General features: G+C 45.8%; 1 protein-coding gene across 1 annotated transcript in view; it reads left to right on the top strand.

Moving 5' to 3' along the window:
- myo15aa (myosin XVAa) overlaps nucleotides 1–18,902 on the top strand; it is a 224,886-nt gene that overhangs the window by 45,681 nt on the left and 160,303 nt on the right. Inside the window, exons 17-25 of the mRNA XM_068056767.1 lie at nucleotides 2,284–2,423; nucleotides 3,182–3,227; nucleotides 4,435–4,559; nucleotides 6,328–6,445; nucleotides 12,720–12,895; nucleotides 15,112–15,196; nucleotides 15,972–16,004; nucleotides 17,427–17,508; nucleotides 18,733–18,863. Of these exons, the coding sequence (XP_067912868.1) occupies nucleotides 2,284–2,423; nucleotides 3,182–3,227; nucleotides 4,435–4,559; nucleotides 6,328–6,445; nucleotides 12,720–12,895; nucleotides 15,112–15,196; nucleotides 15,972–16,004; nucleotides 17,427–17,508; nucleotides 18,733–18,863 (936 nt within the window). The remainder of the gene's footprint in view (nucleotides 1–2,283; nucleotides 2,424–3,181; nucleotides 3,228–4,434; nucleotides 4,560–6,327; nucleotides 6,446–12,719; nucleotides 12,896–15,111; nucleotides 15,197–15,971; nucleotides 16,005–17,426; nucleotides 17,509–18,732; nucleotides 18,864–18,902) is intronic.

Here is an 18,902-nt window from a genome sequence, read left to right as displayed (position 1 = left end):
ACTTCTTTACACAGAGATAGTGAACACACATGGAATAAACTCCCAAATAAAGTAAACCTGGAAATCATATAAGAATCAATTGCATTCTGCGTTGAGAGCACTGTAGGGCCACACTGGATACACGAGTCGAAGACTGAACGGTCTCCCTCATCAATAACCATCTTGTGATAATCAAACTTCCAGATTATTCATCAGTGTGCAGACAGATAGTAAGAGTTTCTATAGATATTTAAAAAAGAAGAGTTAACAAAGTGAGCGTTGGCCCTATAGAAAGTGAGCCTGGGGAATTAATATTGGTTAATAAGGAGATGGCAGATGAATTGAACAGGTATTTTGCATCGGTCTTCACTATTGAGGATACAAGTAACATCCCAGTATTAGCTGTAAGTCAGGAAATGGAAAGGAGGGAGGAACTCAAGAAAATTACAATCACCAGGGAAGTGGTACTGAACAAGATGTTGGAGCTGCAGGCTGGCAAGTCCCCAGGTCCTGATGGACTTCATCCAAGGGTGTTAAAACAAGTGGCTAGTGAGATAGTTGATGCGTTAGTTTTAATTTTCAAAAATTCCCTAAATTCGGGGAAGGTTCCATTAGATTAGAAAATAGTGAATGTAACTCCTTTATTCAATAAGGGAGGGAGACAGAAGGCAGGAAAGTACAGGCCAGTTAGCTTAACATCTGTCTTAGGGAAAATGTTAGAAGCTATTATTAAAGATGTTATAGCAGGGCATTTAGAAAAATTCAAGGTAGTCAGGCAGAGTCAACATGGTTTTGTGAAAGGAAAGTCATGTTTAACCAATTTATTGGAGTTCTTTGAGGGAGTTACTTGTGCTGTAGATAAAGGGGAATCGGTGGATGTATTGTACTTAGATTTCCATAAGGTGCCATCGCAAAGGTTATTTCAGAAAATAATAGTTCATGGTGTAGGGGGTAACATATTGGCATGGATAGAAGATTGGCTAGCTAACAGGAAACAGAGAGTAGACATAAAAGGGTCATTTTCTGGTTGGTAAGACGTAATGAGTGGTGTGCCACAGCGATCAGTGCTGGGGCCTCAACTTTTTACAGTTTTTATAAATGACTTAGATGAATTGACTGAAGGTATGGTTGCTAAATTTGCTGATGACTCAAAGATACGTAGGAAACTAACTTGTGAAGAGGACATAAGGGGGCTACAAAGGGATATAGATAGGTTAAGTGAGTGGGCAAAGACCTGACAAATGGAGTATAATGTGGGAAAGTGGGAAATTGTCCACTTTGGCAGGAAGAATAAAAAAGAAGCATATTATCTAAATGGTGAGAGATTGCAGAGCTCTGAGTTGCAGAGGGATCTGGGTGTCCTAATGCATGAATCACAAAAGGTGAGTATGCAGGTACAGCACGAAATTAGGAAAGCTAATAGAATGTTATTGTTTATCGCGAGGGGAATTGAATACAAAAGTAGGGAAGTTATGCTTCAGCTATACAGGGCGTTGGTGAGACCACATCTGAAGTACTGTGTACAGTACTGGTCTCCTTATTTAAGGAAGGATGTATTAGCATTGGAGGCAGTACAGAGAAGGTTTCCTAGACTAATATCTGGAATGGGCGGGTTGTCTTATGAGGAAAGATTGGATGGGCTAGGCTTGTATCCACTGGAATTTAGAAGAGTAAGAGGCGACTTGATTGAAACATATAAGATCCTGAGGGGTCTTGACAGAGTGGATGTGGAAAGGATCTTTCCCCTTGTGGAAGAATCTAGAACTAGGGGTCACTGTTTAAAAATAAGGGGTCACCCATTTAAGAGGTGAGGAGAACTTTTTTCTCTCAGAGGGTTGTGAGTCTTTGGAATTCTCTTCCTCAAAAGGCAGTGGAAGCAGAGTCTTTCAATATTTTTAAGGCAGAGGTAGATAGATTCTTGATAAGCAAGGGCGGTAAAAGGTTATCGGGAGTAGGTGGAAATGTGGAGTTATCAATTCAGCCATGAACTTATTGAATGGTGGAGCAGGCTTGAGGGGCCGAGTGGCCTACTCCTGCATACAATTCGTATGTTCGTATGTAATTCCTCGACATAGCATTCTCCCCCTCCCCACATAACACCACACCCTCCCAACCTTCTTAATCCTAGCCCTCCAACTATCCTAACACTAACCCTATTGCTAAAGCTAACACTAAGCCTAGCACTCCTAACCTTAACCCTAAGCACCACAGGAGCCATAGGAACCACCAGATCATACAGCAAGACTGAACTAGATGAATGACTGAATTAACTTACTGATGAAACGGATCTCCTTTATTTATTAGATTCTAACCAGTCTCTTCTCTGGACAAACCATGAAAATCATGTCAACTAGGAACAATACCATTAGCCGCCGATACCAGGCTCCCACTGTGGCAGCTAAATTCCAACAGTCTCTGATGGAACTGGCGGAGAAGATGGAAAGGTAAGCTCAGAACATGCAGACTGCATTCTCCCCCTCCCCACCCAGCACCACACCCTTCCACTCCCCCTAACCTGAATCCAGACAGTATTCTCCCCCTACAGTGGGGGGGGGGGGGGGGTGGGGGGGGGGTGTCGGTTAGCTCAGTTGGCTAGACAGTTAGCGTCAAATGCAGAACGATGCCAACAGCATGGGTTCAATCCCTGTACCAGCTGTGGTAGTTCATGGAGGTCTGCCTCCTCACCTTGCTCCATGCTTGAGGAGTGGTGACCCTCAATCTATACATCATCCCTGTCTCTCTCTAATGGGGAGAGATGCCAATGGTCCTTTGGGACTATGGCTAGAGCAATCCATACAACATTATCCTCCTCTCTCTAGCCCTAACCCTCCAACTCCTATCTGCCTATTCTGGTATCTCTGGTGAACACTGAAGTTGCTTAGGTGCAATTTGAAGAAGAGCAGCAAAGTCTCCCAGAGTCCAGACCAACAGTTTCATCTCAACCAAAGGCTAAAACAAATATACCAATCATTCATCTCACTGCTGTTTGTGGGATCAAGCGTGGACAAACCTGCAGCCATGTTTGCCTACATAGCAACATTCACTTCACTTTGAAGTATTTATTGTTTGTTAAGCGCTCAAAGATATTCTGCAATGTGATAAGGTGCAATGTAAATGTGAGTCTTTCTTTAAAGTTTTCTCTTAGAACGTAAGGCTGATTTGATAAACTGATAATCAATACAACATGTTCTGTTTTTTTCAGCTGCAATCCTTTTTTTGTCCGCTGCATCAAACCAAACAACAAAAAGGTAAAATGAACTAACAGTGGGGCTGGGGTATTCCCCTTAGGGTCTAGGGGATGTATTAAATGAAGATCAACACATTCTCTTATTGGTTTATAACTGTGTCTTTTTTCAGGAGAAGGTTAAATGAGGGGCCAAAGGCTACACTGCAGCATACCAGAAAAACTGAAAATAGTAGAAGCATTTAGATACTTAGCAGAATTAATAAATTGAACTTAATATGTAATATGGTTCTGAGTTCCGAAGAAGGGTCACTGACCCGAAACGTTAACTCTGCTTCTCTTTCCACAGATGCTGCCAGACCTGCTGAGTGGTTCCAGCATTTCTTGTTTTTATTGTATGTAATATGGTAATTGGCACAAACTCTCGGACCAGGGGACATGGGCTCCAGCACAGGTGCACAGAGAAGTGAGTGTCTGGTAGGGACTGGCTAGGGAGGAGAACTGCAGCTAAACTTAAGGGAGAAATGGATGGCTATTTGAGGGAGGGACTGATTGAGAGGGTTGGTGCATTTCCCAATCAGATCCATTGCAGTCTTCGCTTCTTCCGTACTTTGTTTTGCTACGGTGAGGTCAACCAGGAAGTAATAATTCAATGATGCAAAGTTGGGCCTTTTAAAAGTCTACAGCTTGAAAGAAAGGGAAAACTGAGGGAGGTAAGGAATTATGCAGTTTAAGATCCTTGGAAAGACTGACATTAGAAGAAAATGCAGTCACTCTAATTTCAACACAATGAAGATGCAGTGAAATGGAAGAGTGAATGGGATGGAGTATTTGTAGTCCAAGAGGAACAAGAGAGGAATGATCAGAGGAGCATTGACCATCGTGGTCTTGATGGGATGGAGGGTGGTGAGAAGGGTCTCAGCTGGTAATTGAGACATATTTGACCCGACCTGTTTTGATCTCAGCATCGCTGGGTTAGACAACTGCAGTGCCTTTCACTGAAAGCTGGATGCATATAGATGTTGGTGAGGACAGCATTGGGGTCAGATGTGATTCCTCCAGTTCGAATAGCATGTTGGCACTTGCACAAGAAGAATGGCACTTGGGCAAGATACTGGAGGGTGTCATGGAACTATTTCCCAGCAAGGAGCTATTCCTCCTTAAGAGCAAAGGGCAGAAAAAGAAACAAGAATTTATAAGAGAGGTTGGAGGAAAAGGAAGCGCAACCCATCAGATGACAAACTGTTGTGAGAATTTCTCCCTTTCTGCAGGAGTCTGAACTCTTTGAGGTCGATGTTGTCAGCTCGCAGCTACGGTATTCTGGGGTTCTAGAGACCATCCGTATCCGGAAGGAGGGCTATCCTGTCCGCATTAAGTTCGATAATTTCATTAAGAGGTCAGTGTGGGATCTGCCTCTGCTGGGATGCTGTGTGATGCAAAATGTGTTAATTTTTAAATCATGATTTCTACTAGACTTACATAATCAGATGGCCAAATCTAGAGAAAGAACACTGGGGGTTTGGTGAGACCATGGGTTAACTGTGCTCCACACTCTGGGCCCTGAACTTGAATCCAGTCCAGATTGATGGGATCAAAGACATTTTTCCTGATAACTGTAAGTGAAATGAGTTTGTTGCAGTTTCAGTTTTATACCTTTACTTTTAAATTTTAGTGCAGACCCAAATGAAGGGTCAAAACCCAAAGTGCACAGCAGCATTGAATAGGAGAAGACAAGTTCAATCAGGAAGTATTAGTTAGGTGCTGAACAACTTGAATTGTAAAGCCTGTAGAATATAGGATGAAGGGTAAATTGAGGAAGGAACGGTAAGAAATTCCACTGCTTTTAGATCAGGAAAAGTTAGTTAAATTAAATAACAACAAATTTGCATTTATGTACTACCTTACATGACCTCAGAACATACCAAGGACATCACGGCCAATGAAGTGCACTCACTTTTGTAATGTGGAGCGGGATTGCAAGTTTTGAATTCAACACAATCAACCTTTAGATAGAGGTTGTAGACTCCAGAGGAAAACCTGACCTATAACTGAACTGGCAACCTCAGTTCAGGATACAAAGATCGTGGTATGATAACAGGAAGAGTTACAATGGTGTTGTAGGATATGAGCTTGTGAATTGGGGTTAAATTGGAGTGAAGCTGAGTATAGAGGGAGTGTCACTCTATAAGGGTAACTTGACTGCCAGTCCATGCTTGCCCACTGTGTCTGTCTGAAATTCGAATGTGTGTTGCACATGATTTTCAATGCATTTCAATTAAAGGAAGAAAATTTTGGGTAGTTTTTTGATATGTGCTCATTACCTCTTGAAATTTGCAACTCCCTTTTTTTTATTTGTCCGCAGAATATAGGTGATGCTGTCATGTTTGGCATTGTTGTCCATCCCTAGTTGCCCTGAGAAGATGATGGTGGGCTAATTGTGGTACAACTGATTGTAAAACCACTTCATGGAGCATTAAAAATAAGTCACGCAGTGAGAGACTGGAGTCAGGTGGAGGTCTGACCCGCTTGAGGTGTCAGAATCCCTTCCTTGAAGTACATTAGTGAGCCAGTAAGGGGTTTACAACCCCTGTCACCATAACTGACACTACTGCACCCCTTGGCCTATGCTGCATCAGCCAGTAACAACTATAGGGCGAGAGTTAGAGGTGGAGTGATTGACCTCCCTAATTCTGGGCTAAAGGGAGAAATAATAGACTGGGATCCCCACTGCCAGCCACCGAGATGCATGATGAAAAATTCCCAAATGTGGATGTTGGCTGAAGGCAGTTGGGATAACGTCAATCTCCTTCTTCCAAATTGCCTACTTTGCTGCCTTGGTCCTGATTTTGCCTTACATTGGATTTTCTCCTTCAACTGTCTTCCCCATTCCAATCAAATCAGTCCCACTCTGAGTTACGGGTCTCTAGTTATAAAAGAATATGAATAAAACAGACAGTGGATAAATGAACTGAGAAATCTTGTAATATTTCAAAAAGGAAAATGGGTGTTTGCTAAATCAATGGAATGACTGAAGGAATTGCAATTCTACATTTGACAGCCTACTTTGTTTAACAAGCTTTTAGTTTGGCAAATAGTCAATTGTCATAAATGGATGAATTGTATTGTTACACAGACAAGATTAGTCATACGAACCTTTCTTACAGGTACAAAATATTACTGGGACTGACAAATCAGATAAAGGCAGATGGCGAGAACTATGTAACTATCTTGAAACAGATCGTTCCTGTCAGCAAAGGAATGTACAGCATTGGACTTACCAAGGTCTGATCAGATATCTATCCTTATGACAAGCTCAAATCCACTTTTACATTATCTGCTGTTACTAGCCCGATAGAAGGGATTTCCTTGTGTTTCAGTTAGCCCAAAACAGATTGGATGCTACAGAATTTTCCTCACTCTCCTCCAATATTTTTGCTTCATTTTTCTCTCCTCCCTTCAAGGCATTTATGCTTGCTAGGTACAGCTCACAGACACTGACTCTCACTGGGTTACAGTTCCACAGGCACTGGGTCCCTCTGGGATACAGTTCCACAGGCACTGACATTCCCTGGGACACAGTTCCACAGGCACTGATTCTCACTGGGGTATGGTTCCACAGGCACTGACTCTCATCAGGATACAGTTCCACAGCACTGACTCTCACTGCGGTATGGTTCCACAGGCACTGACTCTCACTGGGGTACAGTTCCACAGGCAATGACACTCACTGGAATACAGTTCCGCAGGCACTGACACTCGCTGGGACACAGTTCCATAGGCATAACTCTCACAGGGGTACAGTTCCACATGCATTGACTCTCATCAGGATACAGTTCCACAGCACTGACTCTCACTGGGGTATGGTTCCACAGGCACTGACTCACAGGGATACAGTTCCACAGGCACTGACTGTCATCGGGATACAGTTCCACAGCACTAACTCTCACTGGGGTATGTTTAGTTTAGTTTAGAGATACAGCACTGAAACAGGCCCTTCGGCCCATCAAGTCTGCGCCGACCATCAACCACCCATTTATACTAATCCTACACTAATTCCATATTCCTACCACATCCCCACCTGTCCTTATATTTCCCTACCACCTACCTATACTAGGAACAATTTATAATAGCCAATTTACCTATCAACCTGCAAGTCTTTTGGCTGTGGGAGGAAACCGGAGCACCCGGAGGAAACCCACGCAGACACAGGGAAAACTTGCAAACTCCACACAGGCAGTACCCAGAATTGAACCTGGGACGCTGGAGCTGTGAGGCTGCAGTGCTAACCACTGCGCCACTGTGCCGCCTGTTCCACAGGCACTGATTCTCACTGGCCTATAGTTCCACAGGCACTGACTCTCAGTGGAATACAGTTCCACAGGCACTGACTCTCACTGGGGTACAGTTCCACAGGCAATGACTCTCATTGGGATACAATTCCACACGCGCTGATTCTCAGCGGGATACAGTTCCACAGCACTGACTCTCACTGGGGTATGGTTCCACAGGCACTGACTCTCTCTGGGTAATGGTTCCACAGGCACTGACTCTCACTGGGATACAGTTCCACAGGTGCTGACACTCAGTGGGGTACAGTTCCACAGGCACTGACTCTCACGGGGGTACAGTTCCACAGGCAATGACTCTCACTGGGGTATAGTTCCACAGGCAATGACTCTCACTATGGTATAGTTCCACAGGCACTGACACTCACTGGGGTACTGTTCCACAGCACTGACTGTCACTGGGATACAGTTCCACAGGCACTGACTCTCACGGGGATACAGTTACACAGGCACTGACTCTCACTGGGATACAGTTCCAAAGGCACTGACACTCAGTGGGGTACAGTTCCACAGGCACTGACACTCAGTGGGGTACAGTTCCACAGGCACTGACTCTCACGGGGGTACAGTTCCACAGGCAATGACTCTCACTGGGGTATAGTTCCACAGGCAATGACTCTCACGGGGGTACAGTTCCACAGGCAATGACTCTCACTGGGGTACTGTTCCACAGCACTGACTGTCACTGGGATACAGTTCCACAGGCACTGACTCTCATGGGGGTACAGTCACACAGGCACTGACTCTCACTGGGAGACAGTTCCACAGGCAATGACTCTCACTGGGATGTAGTTCCACAGGCAATGACTCTCACTGGGATACAGTTCCACAGGCACTGACACTCACTGGGGTACTGTTCCACAGCACTGACTGTCACTGGGATACAGTTCCACAGGCACTGACACTCAGTGGGGTACAGTTCCACAGGCACTGACTCTCACTGGGATATAGTTCCACAGGCAATGACTCTCACTGGGGTACAGTTCCACAGGCACTGACTCTCACTGGGGTACAGTTCCACAGGCAATGACTCTCACTGGGATACAATTCCACAGGCGCTGATTCTCAGCGGGATACAGTTCCACAGCACTGACTCTCACTGGGGTATAGTTCCACAGGCACTGACTCTCTCTGGGTAATGGTTCCACAGGCACTGACTCTCACTGGGATACAGTTCCACAGGCGCTGACACTCAGTGGGGTACAGTTCCACAGGCACTGACTCTCACGGGGGTACAGTTCCACAGGCAATGACTCTCACTGGGGTATAGTTCCACAGGCAATGACTCTCACTGGGGTATAGTTCCACAGGCACTGACTCTCACTGGGATACAGTTCCAAAGGCACTGACACTCAGTGGGGTACAGTTCCACAGGCACTGACACTCAGTGGGGTACTGTTCCACAGCACTGACTGTCACTGGGATACAGTTCCACAGGCACTGACTCTCACGGGGATACAGTTACACAGGCACTGACTCTCACTGGGATACAGTTCCAAAGGCACTGACACTCAGTGGGGTACAGTTCCACAGGCACTGACACTCAGTGGGGTACAGTTCCACAGGCACTGACTCTCACGGGGGTACAGTTCCACAGGCAATGACTCTCACTGGGGTATAGTTCCACAGGCAATGACTCTCACGGGGGTACAGTTCCACAGGCACTGACTCTCACTGGGATACAGTTCCAAAGGCACTGACACTCAGTGGGGTACAGTTCCACAGGCACTGACACTCAGTGGGGTACAGTTCCACAGGCACTGACTCTCACTGGGATATAGTTCCACAGGCAATGACTCTCACTGGGATACAGTTCCACAGGCACTGACACTCACTGGGGTACTGTTCCACAGCACTGACTCTCACTGGGATACAGTTCCACAGGCAATTACTCTCACTGGGATATAGTTCCACAGGCAATGACTCTCACCGGGATACAGTTCCACAGCACTGACTCTCACTGGGGTATGGTTCCACAGGCAATGACTCTCACTGGGGTATAGTTCCACAGGCAATGACTCTCACGGGAGTACAGTTCCACAGGCAATGACTCTCACTGGGGTACTGTTCCACAGCACTGACTGTCACTGGGATACAGTTCCACAGGCACTGACTCCCATGGGGGTACAGTCACACAGGCACTGACTCCCACTGGGATACAGTTCCACAGGCAATGACTCTCACTGGGATATAGTTCCACAGGCAATGACTCTCACTGGGATACAGTTCCACAGGCACTGACACTCACTGGGGTACTGTTCCACAGCACTGACTGTCACTGGGATACAGTTCCACAGGCAATTACTCTCACTGGGATACAATTCCACAGGCAATGACTCTCACTGGGATATAGTTCCACAGGCAATGACTCTCACTGGGATACAGTTCCACAGGCACTGACACTCACTGGGGTACTGTTCCACAGCACTGACTCTCACCGGGATACAGTTCCACAGCACTGACACTCACTGGGGTATGGTTCCACAAGCACTGACTCACAGGGATACAGTTCCACAGGCACTGACTCTCATCGGGATACAGTTCCACAGCACTGACTCTCACTGGGGTATGTTTAGTTTAGTTTAGAGATACAGCACTGAAACAGGCCCTTCGGCCCATCAGGTCTGCGCCGACCATCAACCACCCATTTATACTAATCCTACACTAATTCCATATTCCTACCACATCCCCACCTGTCCTTATATTTCCCTACCACCTACCTATACTAGGAACAATTTATAATAGCCAATTTACCTATCAACCTGCAAGTCTTTTGGCTGTGGGAGGAAACCGGAGCACCCGGAGGAAACCCACGCAGACACAGGGAGAACTTGCAAACTCCACACAGGCAGTACCCAGAATTGAACCTGGGTCGCTGGAGCTGTGAGGCTGCGGTGCTAACCACTGCGCCACTGTGCCGCCTGTTCCACAGGCACTGATTCTCACTGGCCTATAGTTCCACAGGACTGACTCTCAGTGGAATACAGTTCCACAGGCACTGACTCTCACTGGGGTACAGTTCCACAGGCAATGACTCTCACTGGGATACAGTTCCACAGGCGCTGATTCTCAGCGGGATACAGTTCCACAGCACTGACTCTCACTGGGGTATGGTTCCACAGGCACTGACTCTCTCTGGGTAATGGTTCCACAGGCACTGACTCTCACTGGGATACAGTTCCACAGGCGCTGATTGTCACTGGGATACAGTTCCAAAGGCACTGACACTCATTGGGATACAGTTTCACAGGCACTGACTCTCACGGGAGTACAGTTCCACAGGCACTGTCACTCAGTGGGGTACAGTTCCACAGGCACTGACTCTCACTGGGGTATAGTTCCACAGGCAATGACTCTCACCGGGATACAGTTCCACAGGCACTGACACTCACTGGGGTACTGTTCCACAGCACTGACTGTCACTGGTTACAGTTCCACAGGCAATGACTCTTACTGGGGTATAGTTACACAGGTAATGACTCTCACGGGGGTACTGTTCCACAGGCAATGACTCTCACTGGGGTACTGTTCCACAGCACTGACTGTCACTGGGATACAGTTCCACAGGCACTGACTCTCATGGGGGTATAGTTCTGCAGGCAATGACTCTCACGGGGGTATAGTTCTACAGGCAATGACTCTCACGGGGGTACAGTTCCACAGCACTGACTTTCACTGGGGTATAGTTCTACAGGCAATGACTCTCACGGGGGTACAGTTCCACAGCACTGACTCTCACTGGGGTATAGTTCCACAGGCACTGACTCTCACGGGGGTATAGTTCTACAGGCAATGACTCTCATGGGGGTACAGTTCCACAGCACTGACTCTCACTGGGGTATAGTTCTACAGGCAATGACTCTCACGGGGGTACTGTCACACAGGCACTGACTCTCACTGGGATACAGTTCCACAGGCAATGACTCTCACTGGGATACTGGTCCACAGGCAATGACTCTCACTGGGGTACTGTTCCACAGCACTGACTGTCACTGGGATACAGTTCCACAGGCACTGACTCTCATGGGGGTACAGTTCCACAGGCAATGACTCTCACTGGGGTATAGTTCCACAGGCAATGACTCTCACTGGGGTATAGTTCCACAGGCAATGACTCTCACTGGGGTACTGTTCCACAGCGCTGACTGTCACTGGGATACAGTTCCACAGGCACTGACTCTCATGGGGGTACAGTTCCACAGGTAATGACTCTCACGGGGGTACAGTTCCACAGGCAATGACTCTCACTGGGGTACTGTTCCACAGCACTGACTGTCACTGGGATACAGTTCCACAGGCACTGACTCTCACTGGGGTATAATTCTGCAGGCAATGATTCTCACGGGGGTATAGTTCTACAGGCAATGACTCTCACGGGGGTACAGTTCCACAGCACTGACTCTCACTGGGGTATAGTTCTACAGGCAATGACTCTCACGGGGGTACAGTTCCACAGCACTGACTCTCACTGGGGTATAGTTCCACAGGCACTGACTCTCACGGGGGTATAGTTCTACAGGCAATGACTCTCATGGGGGTACAGTTCCACAGCACTGACTCTCACTGGGGTATAGTTCTACAGGCAATGACTCTCACGGGGGTACTGTCACACAGGCACTGACTCTCACTGGGATACAGTTCCACAGGCAATGACTCTCACTGGGATACTGGTCCACAGGCACGAGCTCTCGCTGGGTACAATCACATAGGCACCGACTCCCGCTAAATTATGGTTGCATTGAATCTGTGTCTTCCTGGGGTACAGTTGCATGGTAATTTATTCTTGGAAGGATATTGTTTTATGGGTACTGAGTCTTGCTGAGATACAATTCTACATGCAGTGAGTATTTGCTGCGATAAGATTCCATAGAGAATAACTTTCTGGGAGACTGTTTCAGTGGAACTTAGATTTGCTATTGTGTGATTCCACAGGCGCTGACTCTTGCTGTGGTGCAAATGTGTGTGGGGGCGGCGTGGGTGGGGAGTCGGTTCTTGCTGAGATGATTCCATAGGATGTGATAACTTCCAGAATGTTACCTAAGTGGCCATTCTTCTTTTGTCTAGTGGGAAACTGATAGGATTTATTTAGACCTAAATATATCACATACTAAATACTGGACATTTCTACTGGAGAGTGTTGGAAAATTCAGTAAAACTGTACATTTAACAATATTTGGAAAGTAACAAGCTGGAATCTGGTTTTGTTTCAGCTTTTTCTCAAAGAGAATTTATACCACATTTTGGAGAGCAAGAGGGATACCCTCCTCTTAATTGCCTCCCTCACATTGCAACGCTACGCACGTGGATTCTTTGCAAGGAAACGCTACATAAAGCTCCGTAGAACAGTCATTCTGCTGCAGGCTTCTGCCAGAGGCTACATCGCCAGGTAGGTGAGAAATCTAGAGTCTAAGAAAACAGAGATTAATCTGGTGTCAGCCACTCAGAACTTGACAGCCATAAAGGCAGCAGTAATGGAAGAGCAACTTGAAAGAGAAAATTGTTGAGGAAAAGCAAACTGCAATATTAATTAATAAAAAAAATCTGCAACTGTTGATGTGAGTCCCACATGGGATGTTGCCTTCTGATGCCAGACTAAAGGACATCGCAGAAAGGGGGCTGAGCATTTTGATGAGAGAGGAAGAACAGCCAGAAGTCATGGTCCAGGTGGGAACCAATGACATAGGAAGGAAAAGGGTTGAAATCCTGCAGTCAGAATTTCAGGAACTCAGGAGGAAATTAAAGATTAGGACCTCAAAGATAGTAATCTCTGGATTGCTCGCAATGCCGTGCACAAGTGAGTTATAGGAATAGTAAGATAAAACATATTGATGAGTAGCTGGAGAAATGATAGAGGAGGGAGGACTTCCGATTCCTGGGACATTGGGACCTGTTCTGGGGCAGGAGGAATCTGTTCAAGGTGGATGAGTTGCACCTCAGCAGAGCTGGGACCAATGTCTTTGCCGGGAAGTTATCTAGTACTGCGGGGGAGAATTTAAACTAATTCAGTAGGGGGATTGGCATCAGGATGAAACAATAGAGAGGAGAAACAAGGTGCACAATGGACTGGGAGAGGGAAATAGCACTAGAGTAAATAATAGTTCAGAAATAGGAGGGATCAGAGAGAGGGAAAATGTGAGCCAGTCGAAGATGGGTTTGGAGTCCATATTTTAAATGCACATAGCATCATAAATAAGGTTGGTGAGTTGCAGGTACAAGTCACCACATGGGAGTCTGATATTGTAGCAAAAACAGAGACCTGGTTTAAAGAAGTGCTGGATTGAAAACTCAATATTGCTGAGTACCAGGTATTCAGGAGGGAGGTGGAGTGGGGGAGGAGGTCGGAGGAGTTGGGGGAGGGGTTTTGGTGAGGCAAAGTCTGGGAAGATTTTTTCCATCACCTGGCAACCTGCACCTACCTGCTCTGGTCCACATGACACTGCAGCGACACATTTAACACCTTGCATCAGAAAAACACATTTTTCAGGCTGTACTTGGAAATGGCTTTTTTGGTTCTATGCTTTCTTATTTTAAATCTGCACCTTATGTTTCCCCAGGATTTAGCAAGCTTATCCAGTGAGCAGTTTAACTGTACAGCACAACTGCATGTTTAATTTCCAATCTGTATGCTTAACTAATATCAATCTCGCAGTGAGGAGGTGTTATAGTCGCCTTCACCTCCAGGGGACATTCGACAAGTTACCTGTTCCTCATTGCTACCCAGGGCTCCACTTGGAAAGTGCATCTCAGGTCAGGACTCAATGGTCTTGGCTTTGATTCCCACTATGGTGGAATAGCCTGCTGACACTTTCTGTAAATGGCCACTGAAGTGACAAATGGGAAAGTCCCCAGCACCCATGGGACTATCCCAACATCCATGGGACTCTACGCTGGCACCCATGGGACTCTACCCCAGCACTCATGGGAGTACCACACCAATGGCTTGCACCTTCAGGAAGAGTGAAAATTGGTTTAAAAAGGGAGCAAAGACTTAAGATTAAGGAGGTATCAAGATAAGAGCCCAAGAGTCTGTGGTTGCAATCCAGTGGTTTCTCTGGGATCATGCTCTGTAGCTCTGAGCCCACAGGAGTTTGCAGGGTAAGTGGCAGGGCGCCTAGTTTGTGTGGGACATGCAGGTGACACTGCCAGTATAGACATATGTCCAGCACCCAGCCATCCTTTCACAGCCAGCAATCCATTGCCAGCTCAGCAAGGGTGTGAGGATGCCCAGGGCTCATCCCTTGACCTCCCATTTCAGGGATCTGCTTCCCTGGGTGGGTCCTGACTCCCACCTTGGGTGGGGCCCATTTGCACCCAACTGACAACCCCTATTCCTCGCCGCTGTTAGCGTCCTAGCCTCCAGGTCTAAGGCAAGCCATGAGTGAGCCACGGAGGTGAGAATCCTGGCACATGTGTCCCTGCGCCTAGGGGCACCAATTGATGTTAGTGGTCTTGTGAGGAGTGAATCCAGATTCTCGGAATCCACAGAACCCAGCATAACAAAGTCCTGTCATTTTCTGGAGTTTTGGAGGAAACCAGTGGAACAGTTATCAGCGGGATCTTCCCTCACTCGTCTTGTACTTTACTCTTTGATTTTCTTTACAGGAAAAAATTCCAAAAGTTTAAGGAAAGTTTGATCAAAGTACGATCCATCGTCCTTATGTTTGCAAATCGCAGAAGGTTCCTCAGAGTAAGTAAGAATACTGAGTGCAATATTTTACACAGTGTCATCCTGGACTCTGTATCCACCCGGTCCTTGTCCACCCGGTCCGTGTCCACCCGGTCCGTGTCCACCCGGTCCGTGTCCACCTGGTCCGTGTCCACCTGCTCCATGTCCACCTGGTCCACCTGCTCCATGTCCACCTGCTCCACCTGCTCCACCTGCTCCATGTCCATCTGGTCAGCCTGGTCTGTGTCCACCTGGTCCGTGTGCACCTGGTCCACCTGGTCTGTGTCCTCTTTGTGTACCTGGTCCATATCCACCTGGTCCATCTAGTCCGTGTCCACCTGGTCTGCGTCCACCTGCTCCACCTGGTCCCTGTCCACCTGGTCCATGTCCACCTGGTCTATGTCCATTTGGTCCTGTCTATCTGGGTCCTGGTTGAGGTGGGTGTTAACAATTACCTGTCAGAAGAGGTGTTGTCCTAGCCAACATTCTTTACTCAATCATCTTTAACAATGGGCTAACTGGTTATTCACCTCATTACTTATTGTGGAATTTTGCTTTCCACCAAATGGCTACTATCTACAGCTGAATAACAGTCATTAAACTTCCGAACTACACAGGGTAAATGCAGTGCCTTTTCTCCAGAGTTTTCACAGACCTCCTGCTGTAGTGATGGCTGGGAATTGGGGATCAGACGAATTGGCAGAGATTAATGGCTTGTACATGAAACATTGTCAGATCTTTCTGAGATGTCAGATAGCATTTTATTTTCCTAAAACCACATTTTTCTCTTTTGTAGCTACGAGAACAGAAACGTGAGAGGATTGAGATGGTAACAGACTTCTTTTCATATCATTCTTGGTTGTTCTCTCATTATTCCTCAAATTGGGGTATGGTATCAGATACTGGGGTATGGTCCCACATATTGGAGTACACGAACATATGAATTAGGAGCAGGAGTAGGCCACTCGGCCCTTCGAGCCTGCTCCGCCTTATCACCTCACATACTGGAGTATGGTACTACATAGCGGGGTACGATCCCACATACTGGAGTATGATATTACATACTGGAGTATAGTATTACATACTGGGGTATGATTCCACATACTGGAGTATGGTACTACATAGTGGGGTACAGTATCACATACTAGAGGACGGGAGCACCTACTGGGGTTCGATATCACAAACTGAGGTATAATCCCACAAACTGGTATGGTACGATATCCCACATACTGGAATACATTATTGCATACTGGGGTATGATCCCTTATACCGGGATACCGTATCACATACTGGGGTACGTTACACTCCCTATGGTATTGATGGGTTTTCTGCACATTACCGTAATCCTAAAGTGCTAATAGCCATTTTAATGACTTTATCAGTCAACAACAGACTTTTGTTGAACACCCTGTTCATGCACCCTTCAATATCATTCCACTGAGTTTACATTCCCAATACTCATTTTTTCTCCCAAAATATTTTGCCTCTCACTTCTCAACATTAAGCTTCATCTGCATCTGTTTGCCCATTCCAGTAACCCACTAATCCTAACTCTCAATCTAACCTTAACCCACTAACCCTAATCCACAAACACTCACCCTAACCCTAACCCTAACCCATTAACATAAATCCTAACCCATTAACCTTCACCCGAACTGTAATTCTCAACCTAACCCACTAACCCTCATCTTAATCCTAATCCTAACTCACTAACCCTAAACCTCAATCTAAACTTTATCCTCAACCTTACCCACTAACCCGCACCCCAGCCCTGAACCTTTCTTGCCATCAGTCAAATTTCTATCCAGGCTACTATATTTCCTCTTATCCAATATGCTTGAATTTTAGTGGCATTCATTATCTGAGATACCTATTGAAAGCCTTCTGACAATCATATACTCTACATCGATTGTATTCCCTTTATCTTTTGAATCAGTCAAAAAATCTCTACTGGAAACAAAAGAATATAGGAATCGCTAAATGGAAAAAGACCACAGTAATTGAGTTTGAGAGAAACCCCCCAATGGTGGAGAGTTTTGGGAACCATAGGTTCAAAGTTACCTATTCCTCCCAAGCCACACTACACTCACCACATGTCATGTCTCAAATTAGTTGTATACTGTGTCCCAAAATGTTATTAATGTTTTTGTATCCCTGTTGATTAGTTGCTTTCGCCACATTGAGATCCAGCTATATTCAGAAAGTTATTCTGCTGGGAGTTTAACTATAAAATAATGATCTTTTCAATCAGGAACAAACGATGAGGGAAGTGGTGAATGTTGCTCACCTGGACATTCCTGCTGAGTTGGCCTCTTTACTCCAAGCTGCAGCTGGTACGCTTTTCAGCTGATAACTCTGATTTTCTAATTCTGTTTTTCTCTCTTTTTCTTGTCTATCTCTGTTATTCATTCTCTCTCTCTCTTTCTCTCTATATATATATATATATCTGTATATCTGCCTTTGTTTTGGAAATATGGTTCAAATCCTACCACGGCAACTGGTGGAATTTAAATTCAATTAAGTAATAAAAAAATTAAATTAATCAATAAAAATCTGGAATTGAAGTCTATGTAATGGTGCTGTACAACTATAATCGATTGTAATAAAAACCCATTTGGTTCACTAATGTCCTTCAGGAAAGGAAATCTGCTGTCCTTACCAGTCTGGCCTACACGTAACTCCAGACCCACAGCATTGTGGTTGACTCTTAACTGCCCTCTGAAATGGCTCAGCAAGCCATACAAGAACTGAGGTTCAAGGGCAATTGGGGATGGGAAACAAATGCTGATCTTTCCAGTGTTGCCCACATCCCATGAAAGAAAAAAAACTCAGTCATGCACCTGACAACAGTGTAAAGATTGCAGACAAAATATCACAAAAGTTGCTAAGTTTTTTTTTAGAGATACAGCACTGAAACAGGCCCTTCGGCCCACCGAGTCTGTGCTGACCATCAACCACCCATTTATACTAATCCTACACTAATTCCATATTCCTACCACATCCCCACCTGTCCCTATATTTCCCTACCACCTACCTATACTAGGGGCAATTTATAATGGCCAATTTACCTATCAACCTGCAAGTCTTTTGGCTTGTGGGAGGAAACCGGAGCACCCGGAGAAAACCCACGCAGACACAGGGAGAACTTGCAAACTCCACACAGGCAGTACCCAGAATTGAACCCGGGTCGCTGGAGCTGTGAGGCTGCAGTGCTAACCACTGCACCACTGTGCCGCCCTCTTAGCATTAAAACATGAGAAACCAGAGCTTGGAACACACACCACACCAGTGAAATTATCTGGAGAAAGGATTCTCTCTGTGTGTCTGGCATGGTGAGATTCTAAATGATACCTTTGTAAGTAAGCTGGCAATCTCAGTATAGAAAACCCACAGTCTGCCCGCTCGTTAACTGATGCTTTTACATTTACTATCTTGAATCCATGAAACATTGACCCTATTTTCTCACTGAGAAAAGTTTGTTGAAAATACTGAGAAATCTATAAACCCCTTTGAAGGAATTACCTTTTGTTGTCTGAATGTTACTTGTTTTCTTGCAGCTCGTAAAGAAAACCATAGTGATTGCATTATCCAGATTGAAACTCCAAAAGTGCAATCAGAGGAACAGCTAATAATGGCTCTTGATATCAACAACTATCCTTTCTCCAGATTTGTATGGGCTCACTTCAAGGTAAGTTTGTATGGGCTCCCATGTTGCTTATACACCACA

Source organism: Heterodontus francisci, chromosome 24 (genome assembly GCF_036365525.1).
Source record: "Heterodontus francisci isolate sHetFra1 chromosome 24, sHetFra1.hap1, whole genome shotgun sequence".
Classification (NCBI taxonomy): Eukaryota; Metazoa; Chordata; class Chondrichthyes; order Heterodontiformes; family Heterodontidae; genus Heterodontus; species Heterodontus francisci.
Note: the sequence above shows the minus strand (reverse complement) of the source record. Positions and strands in the feature narration are given on the sequence as shown.